General features: G+C 35.0%; 3 protein-coding genes across 10 annotated transcripts in view; 2 read left to right on the forward strand and 1 right to left on the reverse strand.

Moving 5' to 3' along the window:
• The window catches only part of nectin1a (nectin cell adhesion molecule 1a), a 28,886-nt gene extending 20,989 nt beyond the window's left edge, over positions 1–7,897 (reverse strand). Inside the window, exon 1 of one of the 2 annotated variants that reach the window (XM_051878709.1) lies at positions 7,110–7,892. In XM_051878709.1, coding sequence (XP_051734669.1) covers positions 7,110–7,158 — 49 coding nt within the window. In that variant the 5' untranslated portion in view covers positions 7,159–7,892. Of the gene's footprint in view, positions 1–7,109 lie in introns of both variants that reach the window. The other variant, XM_051878708.1, reaches the window with a different exon arrangement.
• Positions 7,898–9,656: 1,759 nt separating this feature from the next.
• On the forward strand, positions 9,657–12,052 carry LOC127503311 (thy-1 membrane glycoprotein-like). 5 transcript variants are annotated; one of them, XM_051876961.1, is made up of 5 exons: positions 9,660–9,813; positions 10,371–10,495; positions 10,665–10,719; positions 11,443–11,775; positions 11,862–12,052. In XM_051876961.1, the coding sequence occupies exons 3-5, from the start codon at positions 10,674–10,676 to the stop codon at positions 11,963–11,965; spliced, it is 483 nt and encodes a 160-aa protein (XP_051732921.1). In that variant the 5' UTR covers positions 9,660–9,813; positions 10,371–10,495; positions 10,665–10,673; the 3' UTR covers positions 11,966–12,052. The 5 variants fall into 5 exon arrangements, with proteins under 5 accessions (XP_051732919.1, XP_051732921.1, XP_051732920.1 ...); XM_051876960.1 differs by having other exon boundaries at positions 10,371–10,449; XM_051876957.1 differs by having other exon boundaries at positions 10,371–10,443; positions 10,663–10,719.
• A 1,743-nt stretch (positions 12,053–13,795) lies between these two features.
• LOC127503310 (uncharacterized) lies at positions 13,796–17,563 on the forward strand. Of its 3 annotated transcripts, none has more exons than XM_051876955.1 (2): positions 13,796–13,911; positions 15,268–17,563. In XM_051876955.1, the coding sequence occupies exon 2, from the start codon at positions 15,335–15,337 to the stop codon at positions 15,965–15,967; it is 633 nt and encodes a 210-aa protein (XP_051732915.1). In that variant the 5' UTR covers positions 13,796–13,911; positions 15,268–15,334; the 3' UTR covers positions 15,968–17,563. The 3 variants fall into 3 exon arrangements, with proteins under 3 accessions (XP_051732915.1, XP_051732914.1, XP_051732916.1); XM_051876954.1 differs by having other exon boundaries at positions 13,829–14,066; XM_051876956.1 differs by lacking the exon at positions 13,796–13,911 and adding an exon at positions 14,063–14,306.
• Positions 17,564–24,018: the final 6,455 nt, after the last annotated feature.

The raw sequence follows: 24,018 nt of genomic DNA on the forward strand, positions 1-24,018 counted from the left end.
AGAGGAAGAGAAGCCATAAGTTGAGAGGATTTTTACATTCTTCTTCACTCTAACAAAAAATTCAAGTCAAATCTGTGATGAAGACTAAAATAGCTAGCTTGTGCTGCCTAACGTCTTGTGAATGTACCAAGTAGCAATTATTTTTAACAGTACCATCAGAAACACAAAAGCATCACTGCACGGCTGTTTTCCCTGAGAGCTGTCCATCATGATACTCATCACAATTTGCTCTATCTCTAAGCACTAGGCTGTTAATCTAAAAGCAGACAGGCAAAGCTGGTGATATCTGCAAAAGCACTGCGAATCGCTTTAATGCGCCAACAAGCCATTGTAACAGCAGAAAAACAACATTCGATTCGGTTTCTAATTTTCAAAAAGAAATTAATTCATTGTGTTTGAAGACAAGCCATGTTGTCTCCTCAAACTCAACATGATACAGATGCCGTCAATGGAAAGTTAATTCTGTGATAATCACTTCTTTACATACACAAAGGCTACTTGCATCATTTTGTTTGAAAATATACTGCCATATTAAGCTAATTAAATTGTCAAATTAATATCCACTTGATGCTAGTAAACAAAAACAAGGAAATGGATTCATTTTTTGATTTCAATCTTAAAATAACTTCTCTAATCCAGCTTGATATGTAGAGACAACAATAGTTAAAGGAACACTATCTTCATCCAGTACTAGAATTAAAGCTGAAGCATGTAAAGTCACCAAACAGAATTGCAAGGATAATGACCAACAATGGACAGTATTGTCATTGGACAGTCCTGCCTCCAAACTCACACCATTGGATGAGCACAGAGCCAAAGTGGGCAATCAGCCTACGAATAGCTCCACTTTTTTTGAAAATAGGCTCATTTTCCAACTCCCCTATAGTTAAACAGTTGAGTTTTACCGTTTTCGAATCCATTCAGCCGATCTCTGGGTCTGGCGGTACCACTTTTAGCATAGCTTAGCATAGTTCATTGAATCTGATTAGACCGTTAGCATCTCGCTCAAAAATGACCAAAGAGTTTCGATATTTTTCCTATTTAAAACTTGACACTTCTGTAGTTACATTGTGTACTAAGACCGACGGAAAATGAAAAGTTGCGATTTTTTAAGGAGATGCTAACGGTCTAATCAGATTCAATGAACTATGCTAAGCTATGCTAAAAGTGGTACCACCAGACCTGGAGTTCGGCTGAATGGATTCGAAAACAGTAAAACTCAACTGTTTAACTCTAGGGGAGTTGGAAAATGAGCCTATTTTCAAAAAAAGTGGAGTGTTCCTTTAAGCTATTCGTAGGCTGATTGCCCACTTTGGCTCTGTGCTCATCCAATGGTGTAAGTTTGGAGGCAGGACTGTCCAATGACAATACTGTCCATTGTTGGTCATTATCCTTGCAATTCTGTTTGGTGACTTTAGTGGTGCGGATATTACATACTTCAGCTTTAATTCTAGTACTAGATGAAGATAACCAGAGCTGAGCACTACAGCAGTATGCTGCCTTAAGCAAGCTATCATACTTAATATGATGTGCCAGTAAGCCGTGAGAGCCCTCTCTTTGAATAATACCATCAGGCAGGGTTATCAACTTTCACCAGCGGACCTACCATTACATGCAATGACACTGCTCTACCACACTTGAGTCTGATATCTCTCTTTCGGCTGGGTTGCTCAAGAAGAAATGTTGGATTTGTGTACACTCAATCAGTTCAGACCTGCAGACAGCCAGATGAGATGAGATTGGTGTTGCTTATACAGGGGCTGAATAAAACACATCTTTTAAAGCTTTGAAATCTTATTTGTTCCTTCCACATCTGTCTGGGAGTCTGTCTAGTATCATTGATTTATTTTTATTTTTCAGGTAACTGCAGTCATTATGCTTAGCCTTGCGAAATTCAAGAAGGACAAGAGAACATAATGATTAGAACATGATACAACTGGAAAATAGAAATGTTTAAAAATAAGACAATAATATGGTGACAGAACACTACACTAGTCCTGTTTAGTTCATGAACAAATCATTTTCATTCTCTTATAGGAATGGACTTATTTTTTGACTCATTGAAGTCTCTCTCGGTTAAAACATGACTGTTTTGGTGGAATGCAATTTCTACATCATTGGTGATATGATCTACTGAACAAATATGTCATTCACTAAGCAGGTCTGAGCAGGTCTGAGTCTGAATGAGATTCACAGCAGCTCTGTCTTGTTCATGAACAAACTGAATGAACTGGAACATCTCATTCATGATCAAATAATCGAATAAAGTTTCTTGTTCATGAAATAACTAAATGAAAACTCAAACATCATGATCCCATACACAATTAAAATATCAAAAGGACATTATAGGCTATTATTGGTGTCTTTTTTCTATAGCCAGTTGACCCAGTGTTGCTATTAGGGCTGGGACACAATTTTCACGATTCGATTCGATTTCTATTCACATGCTTGCGATTCAATTCGATATCGATTATTTTGGATGTAGTATATCAGATACAGTACATGGCAAATTTTCTAGAGGAAAAAAATCTATCAACTAATGCTGTAAACTACACATGGGTGTCAGTTGGTACTACATTACTATAATATTGAAGGTTAAAATTTACTTATTTATATACTGTACAAACACTTAAATTACACTCAATTGTTTTTTTATAATAAATAAAGTTTAGAATTACATAATCATATCTCTACTCCAATTAGTTTTTTTGAAATATAAACATTTAAATCGTGGCTGTCAAAACTGATTTATTCAAACATGCATTAAATATTGAAGAACATTATAATGAATATGTAACGGTGCATAGCTATATTTATCAGAATGCTGCTTTCTAGCTGACTAATGAGTTTATGGTCACTGAATATATTTTTCTGAGGTAAATGTGACGTTACATGACATTGTTTACAAGCTGTTTTATTGACGCTTTCCGAGGTTGAAACACTGATTAAGCTATTACACGAGATTACGGATTTCGGTAAGTTGTACTGTATCTTTTAACATACCTTCAGATGTTTATTCATGTTTATTTCGCAACTGGTCTTAAAGCGGAGGAGAGGATGTTCACATGCGCTCCGTGCTGCCACTTCTCTTTAACTGAGGCGCTAAAGCGATCTGTCAAGTCACGTTAAACAGTGCCAAAACGGTATTTATTTTTTGAATCTCATAATAAGATCGACGTCATTTGAAATCTGAGACTTTGCTTCATATCAAGAGTAACAAAAGATTATTGCGATTTATTGGATGGGGCATGTTCTGTTCATTCATCAACTGAAAACAGACTAGACTAATCGATTCTTGGGATTTAAGAATCGATATTGGTTCGTAAAAATGAGAATCGATTAAAATCAAGAAATAGATATTTTTTACCCAGCCCTACTTGCTATTGTTAACTAAACTATTATAATTTATTTTTGGTCATTGAAATAAAGCTGAAATAAAATAAAATACAAATATTACATGAAAAACTTAAACATAAACTAATGTTACCTTAAAGGATTAGTTCACTTTCAAATTAAAATTAGCCAAAGCTTTCCTCACCCTCAAGCCATCCTAGGTGTATGAGACTTTCTTCTTTCTGATGAACACAATCTGAGATATATTAATAAATATCCTGACACATTTGAGCTTTATAATGGCAGTGAACGGGACCAAAGGGTATGAGCTATTGAAATATCTCCGATTGTGTTCATCAGAAAGAAGAGTCATATACACCTAGGATGGCTTGAGGGTGAGTAAAGCTTGGGCTAATTTTCATTTGAAAGTGAACTAATCCTTTAAGCAAGTTTAAGTCAAAGTGCTAAAATTACTAAAGCTAAAAAATAAAAATTGTAGGATGCACTTCTTATGGAAGCTTGTTTCCGCCACTGAATAAAAAGTAAAAAAGGTAACTTTTTCTCTCACAATTCTGACTTTTTTTCTCACAATTGCATGATATAAACTCGCAATTGCAAGTCAGAATTGCGTGATATAGTCACAATTGTGAGTTATAAACTCAGAATTGTGAGATATAAACTCGCAATTCTGAGAAAAAAGTCAGTCTTTTTCCCCCTCAGAATTGGACTTTATAACTCGCAATTGCGAGTTTATATCTCACAATTCTGATAAAAAAAGTCAGAATTGCGAGATATAAACTCGCAACTGTGAGAAAAAAATCAGAATTGTGAAATAAAAAGTTGCAATTACCTTTTTATTTTTTATTTAGTGGCATAAACAAGCTTCCATACCTTCTGGAGTTTCTTTGTAGATTTATAGGCACACAAATTTAAATAGAGGATACCAAGACTAAGGCTAAATGATTCAATGACACATTAAAAACAGAGTCTAATTTGTCATGGTGACCTGAATGGATCATTGAACAAATCTGAATAGATCTTTTTGGTGAATGGATTCAAAAGTCACTGAGATGAATCAAAATCCCCACCACTACAGAACACTCTTAATCCAGATTTATTTGATATGCCTTTCTGATGAATTTTAGCCCATGGTACTGAATTGCAGCTGGCTGGTTGATACAGTTGAATCGTTTTAGTGATTAGTCCCTCAACTTAATCACAGCTCATCGTTACTCAAGTTCAGAGGCCTGCGTCACATGTACTGAGATGTCTTATGCCAATGCAGTGGTTTTAGTACAATGACCTGTTGCCAGAGTACAGCCCTTTACTACAAATACCCACTGACTACTGCATCGCCCGTTTAGAAAAGACTCCCAGTATTGCCATGGCAACGGGCCAAGGGATAACAGATGGTGGGAGCGTGCTCAGTGGCAGTTAAAGAGGGAGCGCTCATAGTAAGGGGGGAAAGTGGGTCAGGATCAGCCACAGCAGGACCAGACAACACTTAACACCAGTCCACAAATACACACACACGCATACAATGTTCTTCAATAATTCCTTCTAATTAGAGCTGCAAATGGAGGTATGCATTCATATTTCACATGGATTTAAAATATGCAACTTCTCTATTTGTTATTCAAAAAGTTCTCAGAACTTTCTACATGACATTTCACTTTTATATTACAATTATTTTTTCATACGAAAGTGAGTTATGATGCACATAATGTCAATTGACAAGCAGAAGAATGATTTCTCAAGTGTTACAAGGAAATGCCTGCCAGTCTAAAATGACAAGTAATTAAAGCTGAATCAGTATCTTTACTCTCCACATTCACACATGTCGAATTTCTGATGTTGTAAATCATTATAGAAACCAACTGAGATTTTTTTTAATTCTAATTAAGTTCACCAGCTGCTAAACATCCTGCTGTCTTTTTAATTGTGCCTCTATCACCTATCAAGATCACACGAAACTGAACAAGTTCAAAAGGTACAAAAGTATACAAATATTGAGACTCGCCCATAAAGCAAAATATGAATTAATACTTGTTAACTTACTGCTGTGGCATTAAATACAGGGGATTACACAAGTGTGTTTAAATAAGGATTTAATACTTGTTGTAACTGCATTTAAACATTTTGTAGATCAATCTCTGTCCTTTCCAGAATCAAACTAACATGGTTATTCAAAGCATGATAAACTCATGATCAAGCTCTCAAAGACACCAGCCACACACTTTTACAATATCAACAAGACCATGTGAGCAATGTGTTGTTATTGTGTCTTTTCATAGAGAAATAAAAGATGGTTAATATTTCATTTCATTAATAGCTGAGTCCAAATGGCATCGAAAATAATGCTGCAAATCCCACTATATATACGGATAAATCCAGCACACTGCACATGTGACTGCTTGAACTGTTGATTTATTCCCCACCACAATCGGATTGCCTTCTTTTTCATGAAAAAAAAAAAACAATCACAATTGACCAGATGTTTCTTAAGTGTAGCGTCTAGGAAATCTCAGACAGCCCATGTGTTTGTTTAAAAAAAAAAAAAAGAAGAAGAAAAAAAAAAAGCAGACTATGCAGACCTTGGCTGTTACATCACAACCTGTGATTCTGATGCTGCTACATACATTGGTAAATCCAGTTCAATACAACAGATTAATGCGAACTGAACTGAGATGGACGATGACATTACTGTTTTCTCCAGAGCTGCTGTACAGATAAATTAACTAAATGGATAACTAATGAATTTTACAACAGAAATTAATCAATACCGAAATTACTCCAGCTGGACAATGACACTATTTTTTTCTAGAGCTGCTGTACAGCCAAAATTATGTTCCTATTATCACTGTAAAGCTGCTTTGAAACAATCCGCATTTTGAAAAGAGCTATATAAATAAAGGTGACATGATTTGACTTGACAACAGAGCATGTTTAGTGCCAGAACGGATGTAATAATGGCTGTTCATGCTCATCTTTTGCCTCACAACCTGAACTAACATTTCAATTCTAAAAGCTAAAACCTGTTAGGATAAAGAGAGTTTTAGGGTGTGAAATACTTCTGAACTTTTAAGAGCTACCCTTCTACCCTTTGAATCTTTATGCTCTTCTCTATGAAGGATTACATAGAGACTAATATTTTTACTGATATGCTCACTTTTCATCAATTCATAGAAAACAACAACAATATAGCATATATTGTGTGTTCTACAGGAAACAATGGTGTTCATGGACTATTTAATTAATCTTGGATGGATCTTGGATCTTAAAAATGGATTCTGTATCCGTTATCAGACATAAAAATAGTTGATATTGGTCAGAAAAAACAATACTGATCAATATTAAAGACTGACTGATTATTAATTTGAACAATATTTTTAGTTTTTAACCAAGTCACACTTTTTCTTTTCACCAAACTAATTCTTTAATAGCGGTTATATTATGGTGGTTCTCTAAAGAATAGCACCCACATGCCTATTATTAGGCAATTATTAACAATTACTGAACATTATAGAAATTTAATGCGTGTTTTAATGAATTACTTAGCTATTACTATTAGCCTATTACTTAGTTATACTATTATTGCTTCAATAATAATAATAATAAAAACTGTTTCTGCATAAATAGTCCGTAATAGTAGGCTATTGGACTTGAAAACAACATCGTTGAATGTCTATAGGCTACAAGTGATCGACAAATTATGACAGAAAGACATTGAAGAACATTAAGAAGGAGTCATGCATGAGACAGGTAGTCTGTCTTACCTCTTATCAAAAGGATGGACGTCAGTGGAAGAACCAAATTCAAAAACATCACGGTCTTGTTAAAAGATGAAATAGATTCAAAACAAGTGACGCGGTACGAGATTAAGAGAGAGCACAATCCCTAAGAGAACAATTATCCAGGTTACCCATTTATTGAGTTGTGAGAGGAAAGCTGAAGGTGTTCAGATGTCCAATTGTTAATTTGAACTTGTCAGCCAGTTCGGATGGGCACCACGCGCTGGACCGAACCCTTCAATACTCGATTCTGTAAAACAATTACGCATCAAGGCGCACTTTGAACTGCGCGCGTGGGCAGCGGATCGAACATAAATCAGCTTAAAGCGCGAAGCAAGGAGATTAAAGAAGAATGGACGACCGTATCAACATAAACCTAAGGTCTCTGTCCAGTTGCTGCCTAGACTACAGAGTGAACGGGCTTTGTTCGCTCAGTTGTTGCTCTATCGTCCTGGAGTGGTTATCATCGTCAATGCGCCTTTGCCAAAAGTCTCTGAAAGCATCCTCTCTTCCGCGGAAACTAGCCGTATGAACTTTACTTAACAGCACAACCTGGTAGCAGTTAAAGTAGCCTATCTTTAGGAAACGTCAACTGACGCAGAATTCAAAGTTGCGCTCAACTCGCAGCTCTCGTCTGATTCGTCCGGTGATTAAGGACAATAGCTAAGATTAATGGATCACAATTCCAGGCGGAGTTCAACTGTGCAGCAGGTATAAAAAGTAAACCGAAGTAGGTACTTATGAATAGTTCATCGGTTTCAACAGTGTGGTCTATTACTGGTCAGCTTTAATACGTGATATTGTTCAAAGTCTGATTTGTGAGGTATTTTAGGATACACGTTTAAAGGGGATTTATTGTACAGGCGCAGTTCAAAGGTAAATGGTCCTACACCTCCCCCTGGTGCTCATTAATGAACATGCAATTTCAGAACTGCACTGCAGTGTTCAATGATCAAACAATATAAAACGAGAACTATCTTTATGTGCAAATGTAATATATAATGAGATATATTTTTACATTACCAAAAAACACAGCAATCATATAACACCAAAAATGAAATAAAATAAAAAAAGAATCAATTTAGTAGCCCTATGGTATAGGATTACATTAACTTGTAAAAAACTTGCAAATTCATGCTGTATTTTGAAGCAGAAGGACTGATCTGAAAGTTTCTTAAAATTACAGATGAAATAAATTTATTGAAAAATAAAAACATAAAATTGAGAAATGTTAAGTTTATGGATTTAATTTCACGCAAGTTTTTAAATGGATGTTTATCGCTTGTAAATTTGCTTGACATTATAACAATGGTGAAAATGTTGCTTACAATAGTAGAGATAATGTCAGATTATATTTTATTCCTATTATAATTTATTGTCATTTCTGTTATTGTGTCTAATTTTGGTTATTAAATAGGCATTTCATCTTAATTTGTAGGGACTCCAAGCAAAAACATTAATGAGCAACGTTTGTAAGGTACCGCTGAATTAATCTCTTCATTTGATGTGAAGGGCAGGTTGTCATGGCTTATTTTGAAATCCTTTCAAATGTAAAACATCCTCCTTACAATCCACCAGCATTGTTATCAGCCGAGGCAAATTAACAATTCAAAATAAAGCAGTGGAATTAATTCTCAACTTCAGCAATGAGCTGTCAGTGCTTTTCAAAAAGCATACCTTGTCACTTAAGGAAACACTGGAGATGTCACTGTCACTCTCTTTGAAAAAAATCATTCATCCCCATGGAAAGTAAAGCAACAATAAACACTGTCGTGTGTGATATTCACCTGTCTAGAAACAGTGTTTGTCTGAGGTGCTTCAGTCATCTTCTGATTGACTGAAATCTTTGCGGAACTGAATATACCAGCATCCATCTTAGAAAATGACGATAAAGGCCTTTTTCATGCTAATTTGTCCTCTAATTTAAATGCAAAAAGCAACAAACAAATAGTTCAGTATGGTACACCCACAATGTTTACTGAAAATAACTGCAAGAGGACCAAATGATTGACAGCTGTCAGGGGTCAACAATTTCTATTCATAAGATAATCCTGAAAAAAATGCATAATGGTTTCCTCAAAAATATTCAGCAGGACAACTGTTTCTAACATTGATAATTGCAATGTTTATTGAGCATCAAATCAGCATATTAGAATGATTTCTGAAGGATCATGTGACACTGAAAATTGGAGTAATGATGCTGAAAATTCAGCTTTGCCATCGCAGGAATAAATAATTTGAAATATATCAATATAGAAAAGTTAATTAAATTGTAATAATATTTCACAATATTACTGTTTTTACTGTATTTTTGATCAAATAATTGCAGACTTGGTGAACATAAAAGACTAAAAATTTGACCTCAGACTTTTGAATTGTAGTGTAATAGCAAACAAAAACTGAAACATTTTGTAAAGTTACATGTTATACTTGAATTTCCCTAGCTGACATTTCAAGTCCAACTAAATCATTTAAAATTGTGGGAAATTTTGCATAACGTTTGGTATAAAAAGCATTTTCTAGTTCTTTCAAAAGGGGGAGACAAACCATTTTCCTTCTCTCCTCTCTCAAATCCTCTCTCCTTCTCTTCCATCCTCCACAGGACTAAAGCTTTATGCATCGGAAAGGGTCACCTGCCAAAGCATCACAGACTGGGATTAAAACAGGACGACCATAAAGTCTCTGAAAGGTAAATGTCTGGAAACTATGATGTCATGCTTGCTCAGACAACAAAATAATTATGTCCCAGGATTTCTTAATAAGATTTGGCCTGTGATTGAGGATTACAGAGAGATTAGCGTTTATGATATGAAAAATAAGGTATATTTTGTCAGACAAGTGTATGCAAAACTGTGCTGTATCGCATTGTTTACTTTACATTAAATAATGACATTGGGCTCATCAAGGCTGTGAAAGGCCTTAATGATTCTCATCAGGGTATTTTGCTTTGGGTAGGTAAATAGATTTTTATGGACATTGAAATAGGCCTATCTTGTAAGTTTTTGTATGTTTTTGTTCCGAAACATTGCATTAGTGCGGCACAGATGGGAGGGGCTGCTGCAGTCCACTGCAGTGCAGTGCTTCATGTTGTTGGGTGAAGTGCTGTGTAAGGCAGTTAGGTGGAGCTACAGCACTATTGTTGTGCTCTGAAGAGCACAGTTTCATGGATTGTCCACATGGCTGACAATACTAAACATTTTAAAATGCAGGTTTGTTTAACAGTGTGTTTTCTTTTTCTTTTTCAAGATTTCAGGCTAGATTCAATGGCCACAACAGATGGTTATCTCAAAGCTAACCGTTAATCATCACTGCTTTTCAGAGGAAGGTTATTTAGACCTCCACATGCTCTTGGAAAACACAAGCTCTAGAATGTATTTATTTATGTAACAGCAGTATATATATATATATATATATATATATATATATATATATATATATATATATATAATGGTATATAATCTAATATATTTATGTTCAAATGTTTTGATTCTGGGATATGTAACAGTGTTTTGACTCTCCTCTCTCCTCTTTTCTACCTAGAACTTTGTAATGAACACATTTAACAATATGTTTGGGTGGATTCTTCTTCTGGGAGGTAAGAAGATTATGAAGATGTTGAACCATTTAACTGTTAAAGGGATAGTTCACCCAAAAATGAAAATCCTGTCATCATTTACTCACCCTTAAGTAGTTCCAAACCTGTATGGTTTTTTTTTTTTTTTGTTCTAATGAACAAAGAAAAATATTTGGAAGAATGTCAGTAACCAAGCAGTTCTCGGCCCCCATTGACTTCCATATTATTTATTTTTCCTATGGTAGTCAATGGGGGGCGAGATCTGCTTGGTTACTGACATTCTCCCAAAAATCTTCCTTTGTGTTCAGCAGAACAAAGAAATTCATACAGGTTTGGAACAATTTGAGGGTGAGTAAATGATGACAGAATTTTCATTTTTGGGTGAACTATCCCTTTAAAATATAACAGCTTATTCTTTTATTTTAACGTTTTATATATAACTGCTCTAATTTCTTTAAATTAAACTAATCGTTTGCTCATTACCAAAAACATTTGCCAGACTTGTTATATATATATATATATATATACTCCTTTTAAAAATCCTCTTTTGTGAAGAAATAAAACTTTCAGGTTTTTCAGATTTAAGTTTACAGATTTAATTTTGTTAAATGGAAAAGAGCATCCAGGAGAACTATTCGTTTAAATAAATGCTGCTGAACTTATTTACAATTTTTTTTTTTTTTTTTTTACAAAGCATTATGCATATATGGTAAATATCTAAATAATGTGATTTCTCATTTCCAGTTCTGATGAGCCCAGTGTTGTGTGAGGATGAGGAGAGTGTAATTACAGTATGCCAAGAGGAAGATAAAGACCTCAGAGTGGACTGCCTTCTGGAGCCCAAACCCAACTACCACACAGACTATGAGTTCTCCATGTCCAAAAGCCAAAAGGAGACCATCATAAGCACAAACATCTCTGGAATCATGCCTGAACCCAAGTTCAGGCACAACACATTTGTGACAGAGCTCGAACCATACGGATTCAGGCTGACCATTATGAGCTTCACCATCACTGAGAATACAACATTCATTTGTAAAGTAACCAAGATCCAGAAGACTCTATTTGTTGAATTAGGTACAAAAGCTGAGATAAATTTCTACAACATAAAACTAGAATGAATATTTTCTCTGCCTAAACCTGAACTTGTCTTTGCCTTCTAGATAGCATCCAGCCCTGCTCTGCCATCAGTGTGTTTCTGCTGGGTTATCCTTGGCTCAGTCTCCTGATTCCTCTGTGCATCATACATCTATCGGAAGCCTTTTAAAAACAGGTTTCTGTGCTGGTCAGCTACAGGATGTGCAAATGCATTTCTAGACTCTAAATAAAGTATTTCTGTAGATTTTGCAGCAAATTTGAGTATTTTCAATCTACATGCTCTGCATTTACTGTAAAGTACTGGTTGCTGCCTTTATGAGGGTATTTATTTACTTCATGCCTTTTATGTGTCTAGCCAAAGCACAAGTGAAGACATGTCCTGTGTGCAATAAGTTAAAGTATTTTTAGGGTTTTTGTATATTAACCCTGTAAAACCCAAATATAGAAAAAAAAGAGCAACATTTTTTTTGACCTCTCAGATATTGTTTTAGGAGGCCTCTGAAGTAGAAATTAAAGATTTTTCAAATTTTTTACATTTTAGTATGTTTTTAGGGAACTGTTGTAATATTGCAACGTTGGGCCTAGTTAGGAGCAGAATTTCTGTATTTGTACTCACTTTGTCTGAACAGATATACAGAGCATTTAAGCATTCATTTGCAGGGTTGATTGCTTACTTAGCCCCATAACAGTATACATCATGAGTAATAATCACACAGCAATCATATTTTTTATGAATAAGCATTTATTAATAAAAATATTGAAAAAATTTGTATTTATAAAACTTTTTCTTCTATCACTTTCAATGTGGTTTGAATGAAGTCTGTGTTTTACAGTGATAGTCCCTAAGACAGTTCTTTTCATCTGAGAAGCACAGGCGAACATTGCACTTGCTACACAGTGTGTTTGTGTATCCATTATTGCAGTGTCTGCAGCGTCCTCTCTTCATCTTTACTGGGAAATGTGCAATCATGTCGTTGCACACATCCAGTGGGGGGTGGTCAGATGACATCTTGGCATTCTGAAATGGAGAAAATAAAAAAATAAATAAGTGAATAATACATATGGGTCTTATATTGTAGTAGATAAACTGAAAGAATAGACAGGGTGGTAGACCATGTGTCGAGGGCAGAGATCTAACTATTATCCATCAAAGTATTATAATTTCAATGCAAATGCTAATCAAAATTCCACTACTACATTCAAACAATACTGTCTGGCTGGCCTATTATGCGTTCTACTTATCATACTAAAAGAACACATGCATCCCCCCAGAGCACTTACAGGTTCATATTCAAGACCATTCACACCTGTCCCTAAACAATGCAACAGGCATTCAGAGCCTGTTTTTCTATCTCCTAATGCTATAAACTGCTACTTGGGCAACACAAAATCTCAGGATCATTTAGAAGTTAAAAAACAAACAAAAAACTACAAAGATACAGGGAGTTTCAGATACTGCTCTAGATGATGGAGTTTCAATACCACATACAATTTATTCCTGTGTTTAATTATGGTCTAAGCTAAACTAAGTACAAATTTAACAGAAAAGCACATTTAGAACTTAGTTACAATGAATCAACTAACAGTTTAAATTTCAATTTTTGACCATGTGAGATGTGCAGTGTCCTTATGTAATGTGTAAGGAGCACAGGCTATTTTGACTACCACTCTGGCCCAACGTTGTAGAATTACAACATGGACTTAACAATCCCTAAATCAAATTTGATTAATGTTTTCCAAAAATAACTAAATATGTATGTGTTCTAGAAAAAAAAAAAATGTAAGGAATTTTACTTACTTGAATCTTGACAAATCCAGTCATGCAAAAAAAAAAAAAGGAGATGAGCTCAACGCGAAGTTTGCAGGTAGAGTGAGTTCATGGCCAGATGACCGGACCTATAAACACTTCTTCTATCCAATAGGGCATCTTCACGAACCTTCTGATTGGCTACGCACAGCATCTGACTCTGACCGCGCGCCCACGTTTACTAGACTGATATTTCAGTTGGCCTATATGTATTTAAGTATTTTTGAGAGACGGTAGTAGGGTCGTTTTATGCATGCATTCCATACAAATCGTTACCTCACATTTTAAATCTTTGTTAAATATAACAGGTATGATATAATATGTGTGATATGTGTAGTGTGCAGTCTGTTCATGAAATGAAAGTGAAAGCATGTGTTTGTGCGTCAGCACAACTTATAACGCTGTTGGCAAAGACAAATGTAAGGAAGTGGAAGTAGAATTCTCTTAATGTACGCAAAGCAAGGTTGGTAAATTGCTTTTTTGTCGTAATTTTATGTAAAATAGCAGTCGCTAATACATAGCATATGTGGCAAATGTTGTTCGTAGGTCTGTTTTTTTTAAACGGTGTCGAAGATTCTTGTTACTATATCGTCCTCCGAGGTGCTGTGCATTATGAATCTGATTGCTGCTAAATAAACAGATGGGAGTACACTGTTAATCAAGTAAAATGTCAGCAATATATGTCTTTTTAACCCTTAAGCAGGTAACGTGCACTACACGATACTCTTTAATCCCTTGTAGGAGGCATGAGAAATAATTTTTCATCCAATTCTGTTATATCATTATCATAGTTTAGTCTTTTTGGAGTATTTGGGTCACATGACTTTGCTCAAATTTTCAGTGCTCAGTAGAAATCATGTTCCTAGGGAAGATCCTTATAGGCCCTCCTGGCCTCTGGGCCCCCTGTAGTTACACAGCCCCCTTTCTCAATCTATGTATTTTGAGTTAAAAAAAGTTACAAATGTTGATATTCACACGTAAAACTGATATTATTACACTTTGTTAACTACATCTTTGCATTTTTAACTAGATATTTTCTTGCAGGGTTTCACACAGTTCATTTTATGGTAGAAAAGGGGTGTCCGACCAACCCTGCTCCTGGAGGGCTACCGCCCTGTAGAGTTTAGCTCCAACCCTGACCAAACACACCTGAAAACTCTAACCAAAGTCTTCAGGATTATTTAGAAAATTATATGTTGTATCATAAATTACATTATATGATTAATTGGGGATGAAGCTAAACCCTGCATGACAGTGGGCCTTAAGGGCTAGAGTTGCCCACCCCATAAGACTGAAGACGAGACAGTTCAGCAGTGTAAAAATACAAGAAATATGTATGCCTCAATTTTAGGACACTTAGACATATCAAACATGAAGTATATTTTGCATATATTTTTTTGCATCAAATAAATTATAGAAATATTGATGACTCTTTTTAATTCCCTATAGGGCAACGTATCCTGGAAGACAACTCATATAATACAAATTATATAAAATATTTCAAAAATTCCTTTGGATATGTTTTACTTAAGTCCAGATGATATAAAAAGTGACACGAAATGATCTTTTTGCTGTGTCATAGGTCTATCTTGGCTGAATAAATTTTGAAGTGTTATTTTAACATTTCACAATTTTAATTGTTATAAAAATTGTGTTGTGTATAGGAACTGCAGTCTCAAAAAGGAGCAACCAAAGTTCATTGTCATCTCATACTGTTGTGTAAGAGCCAAAATGCCAGTGGAATTCAATGGATGGGAGGCATACTGCGATAAGTCAAAGCACCTTAAACCAGGTCAAGAACCCAAAAAGAGCCACGGCTACACTATGTACCATGGGACACTCAAAACCAATGCCCCAGCTATTATATCATCAGGGTTTCGGCCCTCTTCTGGGGGAACATTGGGTCCTGGAGTCTACTGTAGTAGGGACATTAACAAAGCAATGGGTTATCCAGCATGTGCTCCCAATGACAGAGTTGTGTTAAAGCTACGAGTAAGAGTGGGTAAAGTGAAGAGGATTGACGCGCAAAGCCTGAACCTGATGACCTCATGGCATCAGAATGGATATGATACGGCCTGGTTACCCGCATCTGTTTTTGGACTTGAAGAGGACTGTGTTTTTGACCCAAAGAGACTCACTGTGATTGGGATAGCCCATTGCACAGACTCCAGTGCGAAGAGTTCTCTGGAGAGTCTCATAAAGCAGAAAAGCCAACCGCAGGATCCAAAGGGGGAAGATCTGAAGTTGTGTAAAGGCTGTGGAATGCAAACACAGGATAAACACACAATGGAGAAATGTTGGTCCTGTAAAGCATCCATATGCCCCTTCATGAAGAATCATGTTTGTCGAAGGAAAGGGAAGTAACCATTCCTGAATACTCCAATTTAGTTAAATGATACACTTTCTTTAAATATAATCTGTGGAGTGATATTTAGCTTTGTTAAAGGCACTTAATAAATAAAACCTTTTTATTACTATATTTGAGGTAATTTTTAAAAAAAAAAAATTACTGCAGAACAGTAAGGTTTAAATTACTGTTTTGATATATTTTTTTAAAATTATTATTATTAATTTGTTTGGGGTTTTTTAATAGATATTGGATGTTGAACCTATTTATTGATATTGGATATTGTATAGTGAACCAAAATTGTAAATTTAGCATTTAACAAATTTAATGAAATTCTGCTAATGATTCATAATCACTAGCAGTTAATTTGATCAGATTAAAACTGTTAGGTTCAGCTGATTATAACTCCTCAACATTTGAAACAGATTGTGCCAAACATCATTATAAAAGTTTGATTATAAAAAGTTTATTACTTGAATGTAATTTGTTTTGTAATATTTTGGTGTAATCAAGTACTTAATAATACATAACAAAAAAACATACATTCTATTTATTCAAATATATTGTTTTTATCTTCTGTTTTGCAGTTGCAATTCTGCTCTAACTTTAACAATTTTGATTTACTGTTGAAATCTTGAATTGCAACAATCGTGCATGTGAAGTTTAGCAAAATATTTAAACATGAAAATGTAGCTTTTCTACTTTGCCTAAAATTCTACAGAATTCTTAATTAATTAGTATAACATTTTTCAGAATTTAACAATCTGGCACATTGGCTCTTGCTGTAAGCCAATACTAACATGCTCAAGGCTTTCTGAGAGTCTGAAAAAAATGAAAGTGTAGCGGTGTAGACATATTCACCACTGAAAAACCTGGGAGAGAAGCAAGCACATCTGAACTGAAATAATACCAGTACAAAGTAAAGCAAACAAACAAACAAACAAACACAGAAATAAAATTGTTTTCATGTTTTAAAGGAAGCAATGAACTCTATAATAGACACCAAGTTGGGGTAAAAAATTAAATGGGACTTTGGTTTTAATAATAATAATTCCTCTTTTCAAAGATTTTAATTATAGACTGAATTTCATAATTTACCAATTCTCTATTCACTCATTTATGTGTCATGAATAATTTTTAATGTGTTTCCAATGTAAACTATTGTATAAAACACCTGCACCTGCCCTGGCTGCACAGCATCACTATTTACATGCGGTGTTAAATGCGTATCCTGGCATAGACATCAACAACATTTTCGCTTCTATATACTTCCCTCCTACCTCTGTTGCAGATGAAAAATGTAAAGAACTTTTACAAAGGCAAAGTACAGATCAAGTTATTCGAGGTTAACAGGTTAAGATGGGATGGGAAATGATCAGAGCCTTTTTACCATTTTACATATAGCCAACGGCTTGCATTTCTTCTGGGAATGAAAAAATCAAAGCCCTCAGGATTTCAGTTTTGGAATGGAGGAAGAGAAGAGGATCAGTGTGCAATATGTGTCAATGTTATCATATATTGCCTAAAAAGCAAGTTTTATATTATATATTTGTTAATGGAAGAAAATGTCTAACTTTTGCTTGCTGGCTGGATAAATAAGATATTCAAAGTTATTGTTCTCTTGAAATTTATCCTTTGTTTTACATTGTTCAGTTTATGACACATTTATCTAGTCATATTTATCTATATTTATTTATTACTTATAACAATGTTTAAAAAAAAAAAACATAACTCAAAGATTTGTGCATGAAGTAATTTAAATTTATTCATACTCAGCAACAGGGTTAGAATTTGTAGTGCAATATGATCACTATTTTAAAGCACATGGACAGTTTAAATTCAACAGTTGGTATAACATTTTCAAAAAAATATTTCAGAACTCCTACTTCCAAACTTCATGGGAATGCACACTTAATAATACTTATCACAGACACCATACGCTCCTTGCGTTTTTGGGCGTATTTCATCAATGACTGTGATTCGTTTTGGATCCCAAACACAGTCTTCCTCAAGACCACTTGGCACCATTCCACAGTGTGGAGGGCACCAGGCAGTGTCATACCCATGATAATGCCAGGTTTTCTGCTGTGGGTGACCTTGATAGTCAATCTTTATCACTTTCCCAACATTGACCCTCACTCTCAGAACCACTCTCTGGCTCTCAGGTAAATCCAGAGGGTATCTGGAGGCTTTCTCTAGATCTCGGCTGAGGTAGACACCAGGCCCAAGCATTAGTTTTCCTTTAGTAGACGGTTTGAAGCCATAGGCTTTGATTTGTTGAGCAGCCTCCCTTGATGTGCCATGGTACATTCTGTAGACTTTACCCTCAGCTGGTTCTATGTAACTCTCAAGACATGGTGGAGCACCTGGACCCAAGTCGTCTTCAGCCCACATGTTTGAACCTAAACAAATAAAATCTTAAAAAATGTAATAGAACATGATGAACAAAAGAAGCATCAAATACATTTTCACAAAGACAAAGTGGTGCCTTACCTCTGATGTTGCTTCTAACAATGATCACTTCCTTCTGAATGCGGGTCTATAAATGGCACATCTTTCTGGGTGTGTCCATGACGGAAGGTTCAGTTCAGGTTTAGAAGTTTCAGTTTTTCTTCATCTTGGTAAACTTATGAATTGCAAGAACACGTTATATTGAATTTCTGGGTAAACAGGTTATGATGTGACCTTTATCAAACTGTTATAAAACAAGCAGGAACTGCACTGATCTTTAACATCATAAAACACTATATATAAAATACATAAATACATAATAAATATAAAGTATCGATAGTTGTAAAATGAAAACATATAACTTTGAAATTCAAGTGTGTTCTTCTCTTTTTAATTTTAAACAAAGTTAAGTTTCATTTTTGCTATAGAGGACTGTTTTCCTGTAAATGCCCCACCTGAATGATTTACGCAGTTGTGACAGATGTCTGAACAGCGCAGGTTAGCAAACAATAAGTACAATTGATCTGATGTGCTCAAACAAAAAAGATCAACAGATGACTTTACATATTTACTTTTATTTGAAGGTCCAACAAGAAAAAATGAATGCGAAAAAGATGAATATCACTGTTTCAAAACACTCTCCAGACCAGCAATTACCATACATTTTACAGGATATTTTACAGGACTTGAAGAGGACTGTGTTTTTGACCCAAAGAGACTCACTGTGATTGGGATAGCCCATTGCACAGACTCCAGTGAGAGTTCTCTGGAGAGTCTCATAAAGCAGAAAAGCCAACCGCAGGATCCAAAGGGGGAAGATCTGAAGTTGTGTAAAGGCTGTGGAATGCAAACACAGGATAAACACATAATGGAGAAATGTTGGTCCTGTAAAGCATCCATATGCCCCTTCATGAAGAATCATGTTTGCCGAAGGAAAGGAAAGTAACCATTACTGAGTACTCCAATTTAGTTAAAAGACACACTTTAAATATCTGTGAAGTGTTATTGAGCTTTGTTAAAGGCACTTAATAAATAAAACTTTTTATTATACTTCAGGTAATTTTTAAAAGTTTTTTTTTTTCAAACCAACACTGCAGAAATGTACGTCAAATAGTAAAGTTGTTAACTTTATATTTACACAATAAGTTTTTTTTATTATTATTTTTAATTTGTTGGGGGTTTTTTTGGATGTTGAACCATATATTTTATTGATATTGGATAGTGAACCAAAACTGTAAATGTAACATTTAACAAATATAATAAAATTCTGCTAATCAATCACAAGCGGTTAATTTGATCAGATTAATACTGTTAAGTTCAGTTGATTATAACTCTTTAACATTTGAAACAGATTGTGCCAAACATCATTATGAAAGTTTGAATTTATCACTGTAATGTAATTTGTTTTGTAAAAACATTGGTGCAATCTTTTGAGCACTTAATAATTCATGGCAATAAATAAAGGTAATTTCTATTTATTCAAATATATTGTTTTTCTCTTCTGTTTTGCAGTTGCAATTCTGCTCTAACTTTAACCATTTTGATTTACTGTTGAAATTTTGTTTTGCAACAATTCTTAATATTGTGCATGTAAAGTTTAGCAATATTGAGCATGTAAAGTTTATTAAAACACGTAAATGTAGTTTTTTTTTACTTTGTTTAAAATCCTTCTTAGGTAATTAGTATAGCATTGTTCAGAATTTAACAGTCTGGCACATTAACTCTTGCTATAAGCCAATACTAAGTGTAAACATGCTCAAGGCTTTCTGAGAGTGAAAAAAATGAAAGTGTAGCGGTGTAGACTGATTTACACAGAAATAGGGCTGCACGATAATGGTTAAACTGATAATCACGATTATTTTGCTCAAAATTATAATCACGATTATTTATCACGATTATTCTATCAAAAAGGGTAATGTAGTTATGGCCATTTTGCCCATTCTTTAACAACCTACACTTCACCCAAAAGGCCTGTGGCACACCGACTTCATTTAACCAACTATGATAACTGTTTTTGGTGAGCGCTTTGTAATCTGTATTCTCATTAGATTTTTAAAGCAACACAATTCGTTTGCAAATGAGACAAACCACAGATTCAGATTGCCCTGCAAATTTGTAAAGCAAAGAACGATGCTCTTCGAGATTAAAAAAAAAAAAAATCATATTCTGGGCTCATCTGCTTTCCTGTACATAGTATGCTTTATTAGTATGGTGTTTCACTAACTTTGGTTTGTTAATAACACTGTCTTAATAAATTAAGCCACGTTAAGCGTTTTCATGTTAAGCGTTTTAGAACGTCCCAGTGGCGATATCATTTTCAACTGATGAACATTAGCCTATGAAAACTGGTAAAACCTTTAGGAACTTCAAAAGATAAAACAGCGAAACTCCTAATATTATTTCCAAACTATGTTCATTTTCCCGACTGAATTGTCACATAGGTTGCAAAAGTGCATTCTGCAAACAGTAAGGTGGAGATCCATGTTGCATTTGTTGGAATTCATCGCTGAAGGTTTGATCATGGCAGATTTAGTCACACAAATAGTACGAGTGGCTTGTGAAGAAACAAAGACTGGCTGTATGACACTTTCATTGCAGCAGAATTTCGCTGTGGAGATCGCTAAACTACAGCGCACATGTTTGTTTTCAGATCATCAGCGCTTCTTCCGCATTTAGAGGGAGCGCGTGCACAGAGTTGCCAGATTGCAGAGACTAAGTAAAACACCGGGAAGACGGTATATCTTTTTAAAGTAAAACCTCTATTTGGGGGATTTAAGCTCTTTGCATCCGGCAACCACAAGCATATCCCAAAGAAAAAAACACGTTTTCAGGATAAATAACGAGCGGGCCAATATCGTGACGGTTATTTGTAATCAATCGAGAGAAGCAGATATCGTAATCGCGATTAAAATACGATTAATCGTGCAGCCCTACACAGAAATACCTATAAAACACAGAAATAGCTATCAAATGTTTTCCTATCCACCTTATTCCTACGCCCCATGACGCTTTGCGCGAATTATGGGTGTAAGTTCCGTTAAACTGTAAACAGTCAGTGAAAGGCTCGCTCTATGAACACAATAATACATTTTATTTTTAAACTGGGTACAATGAGATGACATTATTCTACTCACCCTTCAACCAACGAACATTAAAAGGACATTTAAAAGTGTAAAAGCAGCAACAAGGTACTTTCAACAGGCCGTGAAAAATCGCGATTCTTTCCACAGCAATAACGGACGGGTTATATATAACTATAGTGATATATATCTGTATATACGTTGCCTTAATAAAAATGTTTATGAACTTCAGCATTGCGTGATACTATTTCCATCATTTTTACAGATAATAAATTGTATTACCTGTGAAAACAAACCTGGAAAGAGGCTTTGAGGAGAAAAACGGGAGATTCTTCGTGCATTCCAGTGAATTATTAATGGGATATATCGTAAATTATATCGGGAGAACAGACCACAAATGTGCAGTATATGTTGTCCTTTTTCATACTATTACAGCGGTATGCAAAGGGATAAAATAAAATAATCACGAGGATAGAAAGCAGCGACTGAAAAAAGCTCTTGCCATAGATATTCTTGTTATAACATGTTACGTTAAAATACCATGCGTTACATTATTCTCATGATGTCTGAAAATAAAACATTAAAGAAAAATTGACAGCTCATTCTGTCAAACTAACGGATAAGCTTTATTTGTAGGGAAACCTTATGATTTGAATCGATTCGTTTCAGTCTTTTTAAATGGAAGTTCCCCAAACCGGAAGTGCAACCCATAATTCAAAACGCAGTAGGCTAGTCAGGAATAAGATGGCTTATCTCTCTTCCTGCTTGGCATCCTGTGAAGTTTCCCATCCAGCAAGAAGCTATTTACATGGAAAATATGGTGTTTTAAAAGAAGCAATGAACTCTAGACACCAGTCTAAAATGAAATGGGCCTTTGGTTTTAATAATAATTCCTCCTTTCAAAGATTTTCATCATAGACTGAAGTTCATAATTTACAGATTCTCTATTTACTTATTTTATGTGTGATCTGATAATTCATGAATATTTTTTAATGAGTTTGCAATGTAAATTATTGTATAAAACATGCACCTGCCCTGGCAGCATCACCATTTACATATCGGTGTTAGTAAGAAATGTGGATCCTGGCATAGACATCAACAACATTTTCACTTCTATATCCTTCCCTCCCACCTCTGTTGCAGATGAAAAATGTAAAGAACTGTTACAAAGGTAAAGTACAGATCAAGGTTGACAGGGAAATGATCAGAGCCTTTTTACCATTTTACATAAAGCCAGTGTTGGCTTGCTGGGAATGAAAACATCAAAGCCCTCAGGATTTCAGTTTTGAAAAGGAGGAAGAGGATCAGTGTGCAATTTGTGTCAATCAGATATTGCCTAAAAAGCAAATTTTATATTGTATTTGTTAATAGAAGAAAATGTCTGACTTTTGCTTGCTGGCTGAATAAATAGGTATTGAGAGTTAATTCCAGGTTCTCCTGAAATTTGTCCTTTGTTTTACATGTTTTTACAGTTTATGATACATATTTATCTAGTCATCTTATTTATTAACTATAAAAATGTTTTTTTTTAAAAAACATAACTCAAAGATTTGTGCGTGAAGTTTAATTTATTCATACTCAGCAACAGGGTCAGAATTTGTAGTACAATATGATCATCTTTTAAAAGCACATGAGCAATTTAAATTTAAAAGCTGGTATAAAATTTTCAAAAATATTTCACAACTGTTAATTCCAAACTTCATGGGAAAGCACAATTAAGAACACACACGAAAGGCACCATACGATATTTGCATTTTTGGGAATATTTCATCAATGACTGTGATTCGTTTTGGATCCCAAACACAGTCTTCCTCAAGACCGCTTGGCACCATTCCACATTTTGGCGGACACCAGGCAGTGTCATACCCATGATAATGCCAGGTTTTCTGCCGTGGGTGACCTTGATAGTCAATCTTTATCACTTTCCCAACATCGACCCTCACTCTCAGAACCACTCTCTGGCTCTCAGGTAATTCCAGAGGGTATCTGGAGGCTTTCTCTAGATCTCGGCTGAGGTAGACACCAGGCCCAAGCATCCCATTAGAAGACTGTTTGAAGCCACAGACTTTGATTTGTTGAGCAGCCTCCCTTGATGTGCCATGGTACATTCTGTAGACTTTACCCTCAGCTGGTTCTAAGTAACTCTCAAGACATGGTGGAGCACCTGGACCCAAGTCGTCTTCAGCCCACATGTTTGAACCTAAACAAATAAAATCTTAAAAAATGTAATAGAACACAATGACCAAAATACACAAATACATTTTCACAAAGACAAAGTGGTGCCTTACCTCTGATGTTGCTTCTAACAATGATCACTTCCTTCTGAATGCGCGTCTATAAATGGCACATCCTTCTGGGTGTGTCCATGACGGAAGGTTCAGTTAGTTTTTTCCATCATGATGATAAACTTGGATTGCAGGAAAACATTTTGAATTGAATTTCTGGGTTATGATGTGACCTTTATGAAACTGTTATGAAAAAAAAGCACAAACTCTATTTAACTTTATAAAATACTATATAAAATACATAATAAATAT

The sequence above is a fragment of the Ctenopharyngodon idella genome, chromosome 21 (genome assembly GCF_019924925.1).
Source record: "Ctenopharyngodon idella isolate HZGC_01 chromosome 21, HZGC01, whole genome shotgun sequence".
Classification (NCBI taxonomy): Eukaryota; Metazoa; Chordata; class Actinopteri; order Cypriniformes; family Xenocyprididae; genus Ctenopharyngodon; species Ctenopharyngodon idella.